The sequence below is a fragment of the Falco peregrinus genome, chromosome 5 (assembly GCF_023634155.1).
Source record: "Falco peregrinus isolate bFalPer1 chromosome 5, bFalPer1.pri, whole genome shotgun sequence".
Lineage (NCBI taxonomy): Eukaryota > Metazoa > Chordata > Aves > Falconiformes > Falconidae > Falco > Falco peregrinus.
This window is the reverse complement of record NC_073725.1, coordinates 98,420,427-98,439,997: the sequence shown is the minus strand read 5'-3', so window position 1 is coordinate 98,439,997 and position 19,571 is coordinate 98,420,427. Positions and strand designations below refer to the sequence as shown.

General features: G+C 43.8%; 1 protein-coding gene across 26 annotated transcripts in view; it reads right to left on the bottom strand.

The window, feature by feature from the left end:
• Window positions 1-19,571, bottom strand: part of MAGI1 (membrane associated guanylate kinase, WW and PDZ domain containing 1) — a 355,883-nt gene that overhangs the window by 16,334 nt on the left and 319,978 nt on the right. For 20 of the 26 annotated variants that reach the window (XM_027793294.2, XM_027793300.2, XM_055804179.1 and 17 more), the window contains 5 exons: window positions 14,892-15,108; window positions 8,817-8,894; window positions 6,006-6,097; window positions 4,810-5,002; window positions 1,401-1,694 (listed from right to left, as the gene is read on the bottom strand). In XM_027793294.2, the coding sequence (XP_027649095.1) occupies window positions 1,401-1,694; window positions 4,810-5,002; window positions 6,006-6,097; window positions 8,817-8,894; window positions 14,892-15,108 (874 nt within the window). The remainder of the gene's footprint in view (window positions 1-1,400; window positions 1,695-4,809; window positions 5,003-6,005; window positions 6,098-8,816; window positions 8,895-14,891; window positions 15,109-19,571) is intronic. The other 6 variants (XM_027793255.2, XM_027793259.2, XM_027793318.2 and 3 more) reach the window with 1 other exon arrangement.

The following is a 19,571-nucleotide window of genomic DNA, read 5'->3' as shown; positions in this document are numbered from 1 at the left end:
ATAAAAGCTCACTCCCTGGCTTAGACTGAGTTCAGTTTAATCTACATTGCATTACACCACCGCGTTCTGGCACCACAAGAGCTGCTCTGGAAGGGCACCAGGGACCGTGTGAGACAGCCCCACCTGAGCACTGCCAGACCTCCTTGTGCTGGGTCTGTACTAGATATTTCCCCCTTGGAATCTCTGCTGCCGTGACTGCCCAGAACAGCTAGAAACGGCCCGTTCTACATCAACACCAGCAAAGGAGGTGATGCTCCCTTGATGTATTAGTAAGGGCATGGCTGATGGGCAGTGGCAGGAAATTTCATAAAAAAGCCTAGAAAAAAGGGGGAAGGGCCACTTCTTGCCATATGCACCTGCATTGCATTATGTCTGCAAACCACAACCCTTCTCTGAGAGGTACTGTGAAGATGGACAAGACATGTGTTTTGTCTTTCTTTCCCCCTCCAACCCTATCACATGCCACAGACTAACAGAGAGGGAATATCTTCTTTTCCCCTGAAAATTATACATGGGTGTTGCCTCTGGCCTTTTTGGAGGATTTGGAAAGGGAAGAAAATACCATTTTTGACTGTTTTCTCCCTTGCAATGACATTTCTGCTCTACAGCGGGCTGTTCCGTGCATACTTGCAAAACCAGCTTATGTGCCCCTCTTTTGCAGCAGCACCTGGGAAGGGGTGTTCTGCCTAGCAGAAAGGCCTGTCTTCAGAAAGAAACCAGGACCACTTCTATTAGGGCAGGATATTAAGCGTGACATCACATGAACTTCATTTCCCCCTACCCTGAAGAAATGGATTTGGGAAGAGGAGGAATGGGTAAAAAAACCCCAACCTGTTATTTTAACAGTATTCTGCATTTTATGTCTCACCCACAAGCAACATTAATTAAAAATTTCCAACTATCAGCAAGCTCACTCCCTAACGAGGATCCAAATAACCCTGATTACTAAGGAGAAGTTCATCAGTTTAAGCATTACTGCTTTTAAATCAACTGCCTCAGTCCCACCACCAGGAGACATATTTCATTCCACCTGCTCGATTTCTGCACTGGCAGACAGCATCACTGGGGGGATCCCCGGCTGCTCTTCTGAGAGCAAACCCCAGAAAGGCACCCTGCTAGCAGGGAGAGCCGCAGCTTCAGGGAGCATCAGGAATCGCCACCGGCAGCATTTTTGCTCTTCAGGTTGGGATTTCTCATTTTGTTTTTCTCGACCCAGTGCTGAACAAAACCCAGGCAGGAGGCAAACACCTACCAAGTCTTGGCCTCTGATTAAATATTAATTACATAAATTAGGGCATGCTCACGACTTTTAATTAAACAGATCCCCGCTCGCCTCCTTGTGCTGCAGTGCCGAAACCTGCATCTCATTCGGGGCACGCTGAAGAAACCCCAAGACTTACCGAATGTCGTCCCTGCCTCCGGCCTGCTCACTGACGAGACGATGACAAAGCCAAACCCCTCGTTTTCACCGCGACGAATTTCCACGTCATAGGGCTGGACCACGGCGCTGACGACACCGCTGCCCCCGCCACCACCGCTGCCGATGCCACTGGTGCTGCCGCTGCCCGAGCTGACAGTGTTGAGGGAGTTCTGGCTGCCCTGTGGCGTTCGCTTCTCCTCCGTCAGCGAGGCCGGCTGGTTGCTGCTGTGGTGGGAAGAGGCTGGGGATGGGACTTCATTCTCTGCCTTAGGAACTGGGGAGGAAAAAACCCAAACATACTGTCTGAGCAGGCTGCACTGTCTGGTACTCAAAAAGTCCCTTCCACTGAGAAAAAAATGAAAACGAGGAAAAAGCAAAACACCTGCTTTAATCTATAAATCATGACCATAATGACCAAGGATGTCACCACCAACAGCTCTGCTCAGGGATGGCACCGACCACACATGCTCATCCTCTCCACTGTATGGTCATGCAGCCAAAGCCTTGCGCCGCAGAACTACAGCAGCAGTATGGTTAAACCAGTGCGGTGTGCTTGGATGCTCTGTGGCATTTTAAACCTGGATTATATTAGTTCACAGGTGCCTCCTTTAGATATCACATTCCCACTCCAGTTATACATGTGCAAACACGTATATGTGCACAAGCTGCAAGGAGAGAGAGTAATATCAAATACCCACCACTCAACACCTGTGTATTTTTTAACTCAACGCTATCAGCAGGGTAGCACTCGTTGCCTTTGAATAATGTGATCTTAAGCAATAACAACCACCCCCACTAAAGTGAAACAACTTGAGAACCAAACTTTTTTGGATGGAAGAACCAGCAACTATCATCTGTACAGTCTGGCAGAGCTGGGGGGAAACCAATAGACATTATTAACATTAATATTAAACAAGTGTTTAACAGCAGCTGAATTTGCAAGTGGTATTAGTCTAAAATCTAATCAGCTACCACAGGGCTTGAAGAGATCTCAAAAAAAAATCACTTAGTCCACACTCTGCTCGAGTCAGAGCCGGCTATACTTGCTGTCAGTCCTGACAGATGTTTGTCTAATCAGCTGTTAAATATCTTCCCAGGCAATCTATTGGTTGCAGTATCAAACATAAATCTTCCCTGCTGCAACATAAGGCTATTATTTCAAGTTCTATCTAGCAGGCATATGGAGAACATATTATTCCCTTCCACTTTGCTGTAGCCTCTTATAGTCTTGGGGAGTTTAACACCTCCTCCCCCTTCTCTGTTTTAGGCTGAAGAATCCCAATTTGTTCAATATTTCCTTGCAGACCATGTTTTCTAGAGCTCTCCTTATTCTCGCTAGTCCTCTGGACTCCCTCCAGTTGGGCTCTCTCCAACTCAAACATGTCTTTCTTGAAATGCTGGACCACATTGCAGCTAAGCCATCATCTGCTGGGAAATCAGGAGGGTTCCCCCCTGCCTACATCCCAACACAGTGTTTTCTTCACCTGAGCCAACCTCGGGTTAAAGCTTGGGGCCCACAAGAGCTTCCACTTCTTGTTACTCAGCCAGTTCTCCACAGTCCATTTGTGCAGCTGAAAGCAGCATATTGCACTTGTCTCTACTGAATGGCTGCCTCCACTAATCAGGTCACTTCTCCAATTTGGTGAACTAAAATTAAGTTGAAGATCTTAAAAGCAACAAGAAGAAAACGGATGCCAAACAAAACCTAAACCTGTAAACCCATGATCAAAAAAAGAGAGAATTTTTAAATATTCTTGGATAGAAGTACCTTTCTGCACTTACATACTCAAAGTATGTAGTAAATATATAGTATTCTACATACTAAGAATACAGGACTACAAACTTTCCCCTATATGAATCTCAAGACATGGAGTATCCATTTAGGCAAACAATCTTTTTCTGCTGGCATATAGACAGCAGGAGGAATAAAGGACCAAAATTCAGGAAGAGGCTTCTCTACAAAGTTAAGCTGGAATTTAAAAGCCTGAAAATACAAGGTGAAAGAAAGGATCCTGAATAATTTATCCCAGAGTAAGCGTCCACATTTGAAATGATTTAGAAATAGCTCGGTCTGGCATAACAAGTCCCTGAATGAAATACCAAGACATTTCTCACACAACTAAATCTTTTATGGTAATTTCCAGCCTGAAGGCTGTAAAACTAGATAGAAAATCTACGCACAAAAACAATACCAAAATTCAGCTGCCCTTCCCTTTCCTCCCAAATCTCATCTCCTAAAGCTCCTCTCACATTGGCAACCCTTTGTCAGGGATGAGAGGGAGGCTATTAGAGGAGAGACGTAACCTGACATTTAATCTACAATGGGAAGAAGGAAAGAAATGAGAAGTGAACATTTATTTAACATTGTGCAGAAGGAGCTCAGCCCTGGATAAGAATACAGAGCTATTTCAGAGGAACTGTTGTTCTAGCCTTGTCTTCCATGGGCCTCATTTTCAACCTGAATGTTATTTTGATGCTCTTTAAGATGAAAGTACATCACTGCCTACCTTTCTGCTGATGCCTAAACTTGAAAAGCTATGTAATAGCCTTTCTTTTGAGTAAGGGAGCTCTACCAAACCATACACTTGAGCTCCCTAAAGGGACTCAAAAGAAGAGGGAGCAGCACCCTAATGTTACACTCCAATACCAAGCATAAGGTCACATGTCATTTAGAAAGCTCATGCTCGTGTCTTCATTTTCTTTGCTATCAGGACATTTTTCTGTCACTGATCTAGGTGCCACCATGCAGTGTCACTTCTCTCTGCGTCTTTTTCTTTCTGCCAGCTTCTTTTTTGTCCATTTAGACCATATGCTTGTCAGCATGTGCACAATGCCCAGCATAACTCAGCACACAAACCTATTACAACAAACATGCACACCTTGCACTACCAGAACCAGTGATGCTTACAGTCCTGTATCCTGCCATTAGCTGACTACATGTTGCAACCTCAGTTGAAGCTTCTCCTGAGCCTCTGCTCTTGCCTCCACTCCTGTGGACCCTTCAGCATCTTTTCCCTCCCTCCCAATTTAAGGGTGGCTATCAGGCATCACAGTTATTTTGGGAAACACAGGCGGTCAAGCACAGTGTCTGTTGCCGCATGATTCAAACTAAAAATGATATGTTGCAACTGAACATTTCTCCATTTTATCAGAAAACTTCATGAAAACTGGGGAAGCCAACTGAGATTTGCAAGAGTCTTGACTGGAAACAAATACTTGAAAAGTATTTGATCAAGAAAAAAGGCTAAAACTAGGCAAAAGAAGAATAACACCACATCCCCTGAGTTTTCCCAGTATCACATGGAGGAACATTTTTTCTTTAAACCATTTGCTGAACAGATGGAGTCTGGCAAGAAAATCTACCCCTGCCGAGCGACACTGCAGCCTACCTGTGTAAACCACTTTGCGCCTGACGGTCAGATTGACGTGACCTTGCTTGGCTGCCTGTTGCATAAGCTGGACGACAAGCTGGTGCGATTTCCCGACAACAGGTGTCCCATCCACACAGATCAGTTCATCACCCGATCTCAGGCGGCCATCAGCATCAGCAGCACCCAGCGGTACAATGTGACCGATGTAAATCTGAGGAATTAGCAGAAATAAAAGAAAGGAAGGGGAAGAGGGGAAGGGAGGGAAGGAAGAAAAATAGCGATAAACGAGAATGAGCTCAACAGCCAGCTGGAAGCAATGGACACTGGTAGTTAGACCCAATTTAGTAAGGACAAGAGATTGTTGACAAATGACTGCTGGTCAGGAAAGTTGCTCCTGTGAAAGCAGCTCCATGTGAACATAGCCACATCGTGAAATTGTAATAAACTGACATCTTGTTTCTTTAGGTGGTCCATTCACTCTAATATGACAGACAGCCTTGGGAGATGTGCTCAGCCAGTGACCAGAGAGGAAGATGGTTAACAGCACTGAGGGGCTTGTCAGGGAAGCCAGAACTGAGTTACCCTTCCAGTTGCCTCTAGGGTTTACAGGCTCTGTCCTCTCACCTGCCCACCAGCTCAGTCTCGGTTTCTCTTCAGTGAGTTGTGTGGAGTTACTTTAACATGAGAGGAACTCATGGGCTCTCTTTCCATAAACGAGCAAAATAATTTTGGCAGGAAAATATGTGGAAATTTATGCTGCCACTATCCAGCTTTGACCTGTGCAGCACGTGAAAACCTGGCACCTTCCACGGACACTGGATTTATGGTAAAGAAGTTAAGTGAATTCAAGGAGGAATTCAAGTTAAGGAATTCAAGTGAATTGAGCAATCGAAAACCTGATGCTAAAACCACAATACTTGCAAACCTGACCAGGACACCCTTTCCCCAGTGTCCACGCAATTTCAGACCTATGTGCTTTCACTTAAGCTATCACAAAAACAGGAATAGCAGGGGAAGCCAAACTCATTTCAATTATGGAGTTTTGGTTTGTTTTTTGGAGGGAGGGTGGGAAGGAGCTGCAGGATATAAATACATATCCCACTGGTTATTTTAACAGAGATGCTACAGCGCAGTTTCGCACATCTGTACATGCCACTGCTGTGATTCTGGAAAATGTCACAAGTTAAAACATGACTGCTTCTAGATATACTCACAGGTTCTCCAGGCTCATTTCCACCTAGAATCCTAAATCCAAACCCGGTTTCCTTTCTCCATAGAAAGATATCCTGCTCTTGGTAATCTGGAACTGAAGGGAAAGAAGGAAAACTATAACTTTAAATCAAAAAACCCACACCTTTATACCCAATTCAGGACTACTCTGATGTACATGTAGAGGGGTCTGCTGCACAATTTTACTCTTTAAATGAGACGGTCTTGAATTTTTAGACAGAATTAAGAAAATTTATAGTTTTGAATAATAAAGGGCTATTATTTAAATCACTACTAAAAATTATACAGGTTTCTACTTTCCAGGTGTCTAATTGTGACTTGCCATTTGTTTATCACTATAATATTTCCTTCCACTGATATTAGCATCATTACCCACTGCAAGAGCCTCTTCCAAATCATCAATAAATAAATGTCTACAACAGAGAATTACTCTGCCAGAAACAATACATCTGACTCCTCTTTCATGGGAGACAAAAGAGCCACTTGTTATGACTTCTACTGTTTAATTAACTTTCACAAGCATAGTTTGCTATCTGTCTGCTGACACTGCTTTAAGTAACTACAGCACAGATCCCCAGCTGGTGTAAAACAGGAGGGCTCCAGTGAAAGCAATGCAGCTCTCCTGAGTCTTGGTTATGTATGGGCTCTGTAAAACCACTGAACAGATAAAATCAGCTGGAAACATAAAAAAGCCCAACCTTACCTACTCATTACTATGGAACACCAGCAAGGTTTTCACAATGAATATTACATACAGTGAAGTACTAACCTTGAAGTGCGGTTGAACAGTAACGTTTTATATTAACTTATTCATGCTCGCTTTCATCCCTTTTTTTAAAATGCAAAATTACTTGCTGACATTAAATCATATCAGAAGACAACTTCAGGTTCATTTAATATTTATTGGTTAGTATCTGTAACATTGACTAATTTTGTAATGATCCCCTCCCAAAATTTGTTAATTGATGATGAAAAAAGGCTGCTCCTTTACAAGTCAGCTGCCTATGTCTTTAGTAAAGAAACCCAAGTATATCGTTCAGGAGTGTAATGTAAATAAATGCATACTCAGATACAGGATGCAACATGTTTAATAAAACATCATCTAGTTTTCTTTATCTATGAGCAGATAAACTGGTTGTTTTCCACCGACATCAATGAGTGTCAGACTGGGCCCTAAACTGCATTTTGCACTGTCGGTGTCTGTTGTGCAAAGGCTTGGGTCTAGTCATCTGCTGCTTTTCAGCATTAAGACTTTCGGTTAGCTCTCTTCAATGACTCGACAGGTTTAAAACATAATATGAATGTAAGACCTGGGAATACTAATAATTAAAAGAACAGGTGAGTGCTAAGGCACAGATGTCTGCTTTGACATTTTCATTCACATTGATTTTATATAGAATATTTCCACATTTTAATTACCAGCAGTTATAAACTAAGCTTAAGACCCGTGCACATTACCTTACTGAACTAGAGGCTAATTTTTGTCCAGCTATAATTACAGAATGATCAATGATGAATACACTGGAAGCCTGTGTGGTTCATCTGTTCAGGCGAGCTGGCCGAAGGCAGCTTGCCCCCGTACAGGCGTGCGGCAGAACAGCAGAACTTAGACAATGAATTAATTGGGTTTTGTCACTGCCTTCAGCGAGGGGCAGCGTGAAGAGCAGACACATTCGGAAGCATCTCTCCAGCACTTCGCAGGCTTTTTTTTTTTGGCAAAGGCTGGCCCCAACCAATTAATAGCGCACGTTGGATCTGTCAGAGGCAAAATGGCTTGTGCAGAGAGCTTCAGCGTGGGCCCGTTTCCTCGGCATCTCTCAACACCTTCCCATTTGTCAGCTCTCCAGTCTCACTGAGCGATGCCTTATGTTCCTGGTTCGGGTACCAGCTAGCCAATTAACGGCTGCTGGAGGTAACGGCAAGCCGAGGTGTAATGGCGGTGTCAAACCAAAGCAACAAAAAAAAGTCTATACCCAAAGCAGTAAGTTCATTCATGTAACGCTCCTTCCGCTGGAAGGATTACAGAGAGGTGAAACACAGATACAACAAACATACAGACAACACACATTTACACAGCGTGAGTACAAACTGAACACAACTCCTCCTACTGCTTTTTGCGCCAACTCCGCAGTACGGTGAGCACAGCCCACAAAACCCCATCCACCTCTGTGCTTCCACACAGCTGAGGCGGGACCCCCTGAGGCTCTCCATACTGGAGAATTATTTCAGGCTCCCCGTTATTCGGCAGCATTTCAGAGGAGCCACTTGCCTTACTTAAAAGGGAGAATTTCGTGGTGGTGTTGAAACTTTGTTGAAAACTAATGAAAAGTAGCCATCAGGAGTCATTCATTGCATCTCTGCACCTTGACCTGATCTCAAGGATGCCCGACTCTTTCTGAAAAAATGTGTACATAGCCCAAATGGGTAAAACTTGCCAGCCCGCCCGTCCTGAATTAAACCAGAACATTTGGAGAATGTCGCAAAAGTGGTAAGAAGAGTTCTGCTGGGGCTGTGAGGAAGGAATGGAAGGAGAGGTGAGTGCCACGGCCCCGACAACGAGCCACGTGGGCAGCAAACTCCATGAATGGGATGGGAACATGACACCCCCCACCGCCGCCTACGAAATCCACCGCTCGCCAGTACACAGTAAAGCAAGTACTTTGCACCTTCATGTCTAACCTTGGCGTACGGCCCTGCCAGACTCCCTTGGTGATGAAGAGCCCCCCGCCACAGAGCAGCAATGACACCAGAACAAGACATCACAAGACACAGATACATTCTCGGCACAGTCTTACATTCTCCAAAACTCGTAGAATTGATTTCTCTCTCTCTCTCACCCTTGCTCAGTCCAGTTGCAGGCGAAGGTGACATAGCTGTAATATTAATTTTACAATTTTGCAAAGCTTAATGTATCTGCTTTCTTGTTAGTTCATTTAATTAATTTTGACTGTATGGATCATGTTAGGCTTTCATGCATAAATTGCTAAGGTTATAGCTACTACAGATTACAACATACTAACTTTTGCATCTATTTGCACATGCCTGTGGACATGTGGACATATAATAGACACATATATGAATTCATATATTTATGCACATGCATGCAGGTATATTGGAAGAACACTTTTTCTCTCCTCAGAGGAAGAATCTCTTGGACATCACCTTAAAAGTACTTTTGTACCAAAAATTTTCCACCAACATGACACAGTTAGTATCCTTCTCTAAAGTTAAGAGAAATTCTAAATACATACTGATGAACAAAGAACATGGTACTTAATTAGAGGTCATTTTAATCAAACTCTCCTATACAAACTTTAACAATTACCTAACACGTTATATTCAAAAAATTCTGCCCAGTGGGATATCAGTTTCAACAAAAGATGGATTAAAAAAAAATCAGTATGAGTTTGCTTTAGCTCATTTGAGGCAGCAGCACTCGCAGTGACTCATACCCTGGCAAAGCACAAAAGTTTTAAGGCCCAGATTCAGCAAAGTATATAATGGCAAGTCTGAAGCTAACGGTGAACAGTCTCACTGAAGCTGATGGAGAGTTTCAGTGTTGAAAAGTCCTGTGATTTAGTCACAAATTTTATGAGATTCCACATTTGCAGGGCAGCCCTGTTTTCTAAACTATCCCACTGCAGGAGAACGCCAGTTTTTCTGTCTTTTCCTTTTAATCAACCCTTCTGGTGGGACGGAAAGCTTTCACAGGATGACTTCAGCACGTTCTCAACAAGATGACCAAGTTCTGCCACTGAGGTGTGGGGAAGGTGCGATGCTTTGCCTGAGCCGCAGAGCAGGCTGGTGCCAGACGAACACCAGCAGCGCCTGCCCACGACCCGGCTCCGTAACGGCTCAGCCGCCGCTGCTGCTCGCACAACGTGCCGCAAGTCCTACGGCCCTTCCTAGCAAACATTCTCAAAGGGCATGGACACATCTGTGTGCCCAAGTGTGTCACTGTAACTGTTTGTCTCCTATTAATATAATAAAAGGACATAACCCTGCCACGGGGCTTTTACTATCATCTTTAAAGCCAGTCTGATCAGAAGGCAGCTGCAATTTCCTGCAACTAGTTTTCCGTTCTGTTTTAAGGAGGAAGTATCTAATGTTTGGTATCATTGTGCAAATATTTTTAATTCTGTGTAATTGCTGGTGAGTGGATGCTATACACTGGGGTCAAGGCTTGTTTGTATTATTTTAATTAGATTTGGGGAGAGACAATCCTACCAAATAAATTATGTGCCTGAAAATAAAATTCAAATATTAACGATAACTTAGAATATTTTAAAAGCTTTAAAAATTATCTATCGTGTTCTGCCTTACTTTTAATTAAATGCTTAAGCCCTTCAAAGGGATTCATTAACACATCTGCAATTCAGATTAATTCATTTTGTCACTGCTGTTTTGACAGATGGCCATATGTAGGATACGGTATTTTGCAAAGCAATCAGGCCACATGAGAAAAATTTGACAACAGATTGCGTTAATCTTTAAGGAAGTTTAATAATACATGGAAAAATAAAAAGCATATTATAAAATGTATTTTCAATAAAACAGTGCGGGATTTCAGCATTGCAGTTCTCTGCTAAACTATTCGATTGCTGTTCCTCTCGCTGAGTGTGCTTCACGTATGTCATTCCTGGATCTTGGAAACACTTCAGTTTTTAAACCTCAAGGGTTTGTCCTTCCCTCTGATTCATGTACACAACTCCCACTAGCAGCAATGAGCTCCCCATAAAGAGGAGCTCAGGCAGCTAAAACTTAGCACCAGCAAAGAGTGCACTTGTTATCACCACCGAATGATCTGTTTTCAGATTCACTTAACACAAAGCCGGCTATTCTCAAAAGTCTTAATCCAGCAAAGAACTGCGACTGTGAGCCAGACTGCAGCAGAGCGTTTGAGCTCAGCCTTAGCCTTAAAGCATCCAAGCCCCTTTGGGTTTACAGCTTGAAAATAAGCTTCCTTGGACCAGAGCCCAAGCACTCAGCACCTTGCAGGTCTGATCCCCTCACCCTGGGGAGCTGCACGTGAAGGAACTTTAGCCAGCATTTGTTGAATAAAGTTGCAGTTCTCATCTGCTGCCACTCAGCCAGAGTCCAGACACAGTTATGGAACCATTGCTTAACTTTACATTAATAATTCTAGCTTAACTTTTCTTCTTTTTTTTTTTTTTCCTTCCCCTAAACAGGGAATGTCTGTAGCTCTCCTCCACAGAATCGAAGTACTTCCTGACATGAAGATTCCTTGGGTAAATCCCCAAAAATACATGTTTTTACAAAACTATGGGTTATCTGGTGCTTTTGAACCGAATTCTGCTCTACCAATGGCTTCAATGAGACAAGTCACATAAGTCAAATACAGTCTTTTTTTATAAAATACTGATCCAAAGAATACTCAAAGGAAGGAAGAACTCATTTTACCAATTCTGAAAAATTAAAATGTTGCCTATGCTTTCCATGTCTACATTATTATTATTAATGCTAATAACAGTGGGATGCACTGCCAGTGAAAAAGGCAGTAGGTGGTCATTATAGATTCAGTACTTCTTAGAAACATCCTGGAGATGATGTATTCATATATTGAATAAAACCTCTTTATATTATTATTTTTAGATGAAAAAATATTCTTTCTGGGCCAGGGCTAATAAATTCATCTTCTTGTGTCAACTGCACTTGAAAAATTGCATTATGTTCTCTTTATACTCAACAATTTCACAAATGGGACAAAATGAAACACTTAAGATGATCTAATGCTCTAAAATTCTGTCTTTTTTAAGTTCATCACATACTTCAACACAACAGGTTGTTGCTGTTTTTCAGTCCACTTACTGGGGCTTCAAAACCTTTTCTCTCAAAAGAACATTTTATAATCCTTTTCAGGTTTATTAAAATTTAAGGAGATGAATCAACAGAGAGCAAGCTCCGGACTGGGCAGGGGAGAGCCAAGAGAGCTAAGCTGGGGCTCATGGGCAGTAGGGGCTTCTAGGACCCACCAAAAGCCCCAGACACTGGATGCATCAGCCACCCTCAGCGCTGGCACTAGGGTGGCATTCTCCTGCTGTACATGTATTTGTGTAGTTCTACTGACTCCTTCATCAAAAGAATGCAGAGTCACACCTAGCACCCAAAGCTATGGATGTCATGGGAGAGGAGGTGCTAACCTCCAAAGCACCAAAGCTAACTGCTAAGCTAACTGCTAACTGCTAAGCACCAAAGGGAATGGGTGCTCAAGTAAAGAAGAAAGGAATGATATGACCATCGCTGCCAGCCAAAGAAGGCACTGAAGTTAAACTGAACTGCAGCTGGGTAAAATTACGAAAAACAGCACACGTGGAGCAGACAGACAGTGAAACTGTAGGGCCAGGCGCGGTTCCTCCCATCCTGCAGTCTGCGGTGCTCCACGTCAGCAGAGCTCCCTACGGGTGGTCCGACAGCCACAGAGCCCGTGCCTGGGCCACACTGGGAAGGGAGTCCCGAAGGGATGATTCACGTTCCTAACAGAGCAGCCACCAGCCGCCCACTTTTCATGCAGACCAAACACAGGGAAAGAAACGTGGTGGCTCACCCCAAGTTCCCAGGGTGGAAGAGGCGTTAGGTTTCAGCTGTGAACCACAGTCCACATTTACGAGACTGGTGAGAGGGACAAAAAGCGAAGGCTTGGTGAGGGAAGGAGAAGAACTGACCATTGACATCTAAATAAAACCATCAGTCACACTCTGGGATCAGACCGCGACAGGAGACAGAGCATGTCCAACTGCCTTTTTTACTTAGACTGTATCTTTCCTGGTTCTCCCCACCGTTCACTAGGTGCAGTGAAGCCCTGTCACTAGGTAAGAGTGCAGGTTAATCCCCAGGGAACGTGGTTTACTCCAGCTTTGAGTCAGAAATTCATAGGTTCTTGGGCACTTCTAGTGGCACGTGCTTACGAGGAGCCATGATCATATCACACTTCGGCCATTCCTCAAAAGCCCTCTAGCTATGAAACCAAGAAATCTCAGAAAACACTTTACCAGGAAGGAAATGGCATTGGGATGAAAAGGTGGTAGAAAAGCACTGATGTTCAAACAGGTAGGTCTCATCTGGTGGAAGAGGCAGAAGATAAGGACTGAAGCAAGAGATTATCGACACCACTAAAGAGATGCTGGACCACAGAAAGGTGGGACAGGGAAGCTGAAGGGGTGAGGCAGATCCCAGCCTAGCAAAGGTCCAAGCAGAGAGGTTTGTGGCCCAGGGAGAAATGAGGCATGGGAAACCAGCAGGTCAAGAGACAGTGAAGAGGCCTCTGGAAGGGCTCTAATCACAGACAAGGATAAAACCTCTACAAGATGCTTGCAGCTGCCGAGGAAGGAGGGAGGATTTAGCACACGGTGTTGGAGGTAGACACAGAAGGCTGACTGCCCTGTGCACTTCAGGATTTCTCCAGTGCAGCCTTGGGTTTTATTGGGAAAGACAGGCAGGAGTTAATGCTGCTAAACTGATACTAATGACTAATTAGCATGAGTTAAACAGTTAATTAGAAATTAGCGAAGTAACTGCAGGGGGTCAGAGGCAATGGCAGCACAGTGCCTATGGGAACCACATGAGAGGAGCAGCGGTAATGCCGGTGCCATGGGGCAGCCTCAGCCTTGGCCATCCAGGCAGGAGAAGCAGGAGCGATGCTCCACAGCTCTGCAGGGCTGAAAAGTCACTGTCCCTCAGCCCTTGCCCCTTTTTCCTATTCCGATGAGGTGCACGTGCAAGTTCCATCACTGCTCTTCTCTGCAGATCAGCACCACCTGGCCCAAGAGCCTGCAGGGTCAGTACGCCTGGTCGCTAGGAAGAGATGGAAGGGAAGCAGTGCACAGAAGCTGAGACACCTACAAACTGCATTGCTGAGACATTCAATCCAAAGAGATGAATCTTCAGCCAAGAAACTGTGACTCATGATTTAATTTTTCCAGGACATAAGATTTCAAAGTGATTCATTTGGTCAGAAAAAAAACAGCTCCACCATTTTTCATTCTGAGGTAATGTTCACTTCATACTGGTTTTACCAATTTCCAGTTAGCACAATAAAATCCAATTCCAGGTGATACTCTTACAGCACCCAGACTTCGAAGCTCCCCTTTCTGTCACTGAAGTAACTATTGCTTTTGAAAACGAACCTAATACGCCTAACTCTTTCTTTAAGAAGCTTCTACAGGTTCGATCATCTTCAGCAGTGCAATTAAAGCGAAGCCAGTGTATTTATTTTGTTCACAGAGAAGAAACTGAATGAAACCATATTTATAGTCTTGGAGCAGAGTCAAAGCCCTGCTGAACTATTAGCCAAGTGTGCAGATCATTAATTGCTATAAAAGCCACTTACAATATGCATTTGATATCTGCATTGTTAAAGTGTTCACTCTGGTCAAAGTAAAATGGCTCAGCTGGATTTTCTCATCCTCAGGGTGAGGCTGGAAAGCATCTGATGTGAATTTCAGCAAACTAAATACTTCCCCTCCTTACTGAAATTCCTACGCGTATCAGACAATAAGCCTTAACCTCAAAAAAGAGTTTAGGATCTGGGTAACAAACTTGGAAATTCTCCTTCAGCCTCATATAAAAGCAAAATAAAAGAATAGGGGAAAAGATGGTCTTTAATTTTAAAGGGATTTTTCGTATTAAGCTTTGGTCTAAATGCCCCAGCCCAGAGATGATCTAAATTCATTCCTCATCAGAGAGGAAACTGCACCTCTCTCAAGTAGATATCACTGACAGACACCAAATTAACAAACTGAAGCCTTATATTTTCAACATAAATCTAAAAGATTCAGCTCTTTGCAAAGAAAATATACAGAGAGCAGCTGCCAGAGCCGTAGCCTTAGCAACCACACCTGCTTCATACTCACGTCGGCTTTCATACATGCTCCTGGACTGGGCCCAGATTTTGAATGGATCTGGCTTTTTCTGCCCAGAACTGTCCGGCTGATCCCCAGCCGGCACCTCGGCAGCGGTGTAGTCCGGCAGCACCTGCGTGCTGTGAACGGGGGAAGCGGTGTGCCCGCTGCGGTGGCTGGAGACGCTATGCTGAGAACTGTTTTGGCTGTCTTTCCTTTCAAGTGGTTGCTGTAAGGAAGAAAACGAGTGGAAAGAGAGAGAACAGACGGTTATTGGTCTTTGAGTGGGTGTTTTCCATCAATTTTGCTCCCTTCTTTGATCAGGGTTTCTGCATGCACATAAGTAAATATATAAATCTCACTTTTTCTGCTACCAGTTAATGCTGGGTACAGTTAAATTCCCCAATGACAAATTTTGATAGGCAGACTGACAGAAAGAGATATGCAAAACAAAGTAGTTTATCATAAAAAAAATATGCCATTCTCCTTCTCACCCATAAAACAAATCTAAATCTCATTATAGGTTACTAGTTTCAGTGCACTTATTTTTTTCCTACATTAAGGCAGAAAAATTCAACAGCCTTCTACTCGGATAACATTAGGGTCTAACCTGAGCCTGCAATAAAAAGGAAAAACTGCCAGATTTTACTGTGAAAACTTAACCAGTCCCTCTGAAACAGACTGAAGCGCAGCCCTTACTATGCAAGATCCCTTTTCCTCTGTAGCTCTTGCAACCCCCACATCACAAGTGGGTGGACAACAGAGTACCACTTGCATGTTTCTGCTTCCCAGAGCATCCACGGGGATTACAGCAGACCTTCACAAATGTGAAAATGTCTATTTGCAGTTTGATTTCCTTGTTTTAATTGAGCGTATTAAAACAGGAAAAAATATGTCCGCCTAAATTCAAGGCTTATTCAAAAGCAGTATGTCAAGAGCTCTGTCTGCTCAATATTTAGCTAAGCAGGGTACATAATTCTGAACTCAAATTCACAACGGTGTGCTCAAATGAAGCACAAGTCACATTTGCATTGCCAGGATTTGCCAATATACAGCAAAATCCTCCCTCAACAAGAGCTCCCCGAAGAGTACAGCAAATGTTTTTTAATGCTCTTTTGAGATGACCTTCAGGTGGCATCAAGGTTGAGTCCAGTTTCCCACCTGCTCCCGCAGAGGGTACCGGCATGTTCCTGGGGCTCCTGAGGCCCAGAGGGCAGCTGGAAAAATAGCATCCTACAGGTTCTTTGTACACCATCCACAATTTCCTGGCTAAAAGAGGTCAGTCACACGTACCAAGAAACCTCAGACCAAAATTTAGCTTCCTGCTGACAGGGAATACCCAAACCCACTGCAACACGAGTCTCTGCTTTCAGGGACTTCTCCACAGAAACCCAAGCAGGGGCAGGGAGAAAAGCCAGTGGCAAACACGGAGCAGATCAGCACAGGGGGGTGAAGCGCACACAGGTCTGGGGACCCCCTGCTTTCCACTGAACGTGAAACCCCAGGTGGCCAGTGCTCCATCATAGCAGGGCTGAATTAATTACAGAGGAGAAAGTCACCAGACAGAAGTGCCTTCTTTTTGAGTCTTAACAATAATATCTCCCCGTTTGTTTTTTAAGTTGCACGTATCTTTAGGTTTACACTGAGAAAAAAAACCACCTCCAACAGCCAAAATGACTTTGGCCTCGCAGCCTTACAGTCACATTGTTGATCCACTACCAGCATTTTTTTAAATGATATCTTGATCGACTAGACTGTGAAATTGCCTTTGTCCTTTAAGCAATTTTGAACAAAGCATACCTGCTGTGATTACTCATCTGCAGACTTTCAAATACAAATATCTGAACCAATTTCAAACATTTTTAGCTTTTCAAGTGGTAAAAGAAGCTAACTCACATGCAGCCCTTCAGTTTTTAAATGAAGCAGTTTTAAAACATCTATGCTGTGGATAATCACTCCTATGTAACTTAAGAATAAAATAAAATAAAAAAAAACCAACAACAAAAACCCCCAAAAAACAAAACCACTTTACAACTCTCAGTCCAGCCATCTGGATTGTTTTGTTTGCTTGGCCAAACTACTAAAATAACTACAAGCATCCTGTGAAACTTCAGGCCAATCTCACTGGAAATAGCTGGTTTACAGAAGTTGGAGTACAGGGACTAAAATGTGAAGCTTTATTCAGCCCTTGGGGAAATGCTGAGAACTCTCTGACTTAAAACTTTCTGATTCAAAAGGAACAAAGTTTGAACTGTAAAAAGTGCTCTCACTTTACAATATGAAATGTCTAAATATTGAACAAACTATGAATTCTATTTCGTATTTGGGTTGCAAATGGAAGTGTCGTCATATTTCAAGCAAATCCACCTCTAATTAAATGAAAGTTGCAATTGCAATTACAGAGACATTTTGCAAGAAACTGGGGAAAACAACTTCAGAGGGACAGTTGTTTTTCCAAACAGTAATTCCTTCAAAAAGCCTGAAACATCTCTATTTAGGAGTTGAAGAGGGGAACAGAGAAAGGGGAACATAGCCATGGAAATAATGAATATTTGTAATTAAGACAAGACAATATTAATTGACTTTCACTTCACCAGATGAGGCCAAAAAGGTTTGGGGCCCAAGTTCTTCTCACGTGCTGTAGCAGCTTCAGCACATCATCATCAGGACCTGCAGGACCCTGCACTCTGCTGCACTCCTGCAACGGGGAATGGCCAGGTGAAAAAGCTTGTGTCTTGGTGCAAATGTGGAGCTTTCCAAAGAGAGACCATAGGCCAATGAAAGGATGGCTTCTCTACCTCCTGCCTGGTTCCTAGCTTCAGCTCCAATCCTCCTGGGTACAGATCTGACTGACTGGCTCACTCAGCTCACACAGAGGCAGGAAAACAGCTAAATCAGGGCCAGAGGAGCACAGGTGATAGATCACTGCAGAGCTGACAGTTCGGACCTCACCCTGAGATGTTGGATCATGGTTTTCAGTGCAAAGTTAAGCTGATCAGCTGCGTCGTGTTGACTTCTGATGGTTGACTTCTGCCATGGGGCACTGAACTACCCAACTAAGCAAGAGCATCCCAGCCCTCCAGAGTCTAAGGTCTTCTCCAGAGCTGTTGATAAGCATAAACAGCTTGCCAGAAAGACTCTTGACCACAAGTGGCTAGAAATCAAGACTACAATGACTAACTTAAGTCCATTTAGGCAGACTGCATACTTTAATACAAGTGATGGGAAAAAAACAGTCACCTTGGTACTGTATTACAGCTGGGACAAAATAAATACATGGAAAGCTGGAGCTTCTCGTGCCCTATGCAAGCCCCAGGGTTGAGCTGCATGGCCCGTGCCAGCTCCCATACACCCTTGCTAAAGCTTTGCAGTGCTCATCCTGTAAAACGTAAGATGAAGAAAACATGGCATTGGGAAGGTGGTCTTTTCTAGCTGCCCTCTCCCCCACCAGATGAGGTTAACAGAAACACCAGCATGGCTTGAATTTCTGAGGGCAGCTGTAGGGGCAACTGCTGCCGAAGAGGGGGCAGCAGCAGTCAGGGCTTGGGCATACATCAGCCTTCCAGGATTTCTTCCCCCCTAGCGTGCAATCTCATTTTCAGCCACAGGCATGGCATTTGCCAACCCAAAAGGCAGCTTCTCCCTCGGCAGAGAGGTTGAGTGAGCCCACACTGAGCACTACATTGTCCTCTGACTATGGGGAGGGAAGAAAACAGCAAAGGTGATGTAAGCCAGGGAGCTTGAAGCTGTTGTGTTTCAAAAGGAGACAGGGAAAACGGCTTACAGAAGTCACCAGGTGCCTGGAAAATGCTACAGATGCCCACATAGCAGAAACCAGTTTGTCATTCATGCTAAATGAAAGAGTAATTAGATGTTACTTTGTACAGTGACTGCTAAAACAACCAAGGCCCATGACACAGCTGAGAGGTGGCTGCAGGCAGAGATGGGACACTAATTATTAGCAGCAGTTGTGTATGTCTGTGTCAGGCAGAGAGAAACCCGCTGCAGAAGAGGCAATGGTGGCAGAGAACACATCCTGCGGCATGAACGGACACCAAAGCTTTTTGGCACGGGATTCTGCAGGCAAAAAACTGCAAGAGTTGCTGTGGTTTCCTCCCACAGCATTTCAAGGTGGGGGGGGGAATGATCTCTGAATGAAGAGGGATGTATTGTACAAACACTCGTGTTGTGGAAGCAATGTCACCTCCTGACAAAAACTGGACGCTGGCAGAGCCCCAGGTGCTGCCTATCCCACCCAAAATACGTGGCAAGTCTCTTGTCAGGAACAGGCTTTGCATAGGAATCGCATTTTTGGCCACAAATCAGCTATGCTGACAATGCATTTGTTTACACCCAAAAGAAAAAATTACGGTTTTGGAAGAGCTTAGGACTTTCTTCACCCTGCAGTGATCCCATCTTCTGATGATCTAGCTGCAAATTTTGTGCTCTTGAGCATTTTGGAGAAGCTGGTCTTGGCAGCGACAGTAAACCAAGCTGGAAATGGGAATCTTTGCCCCCTTGTGGAGTTTTTTGATGCAAGCACCAAGGACAAAAAAAGAAAAAAAGTAAAAAAAAAAGTTTGTTTTCGTCCACATTATACCAGGATAATTGCACGGGAAATTGCTATACTAAAGAACTTGCACACTGAAAATATATAACCCCAGATGGTCAATAAAAAATATTATCCATTTT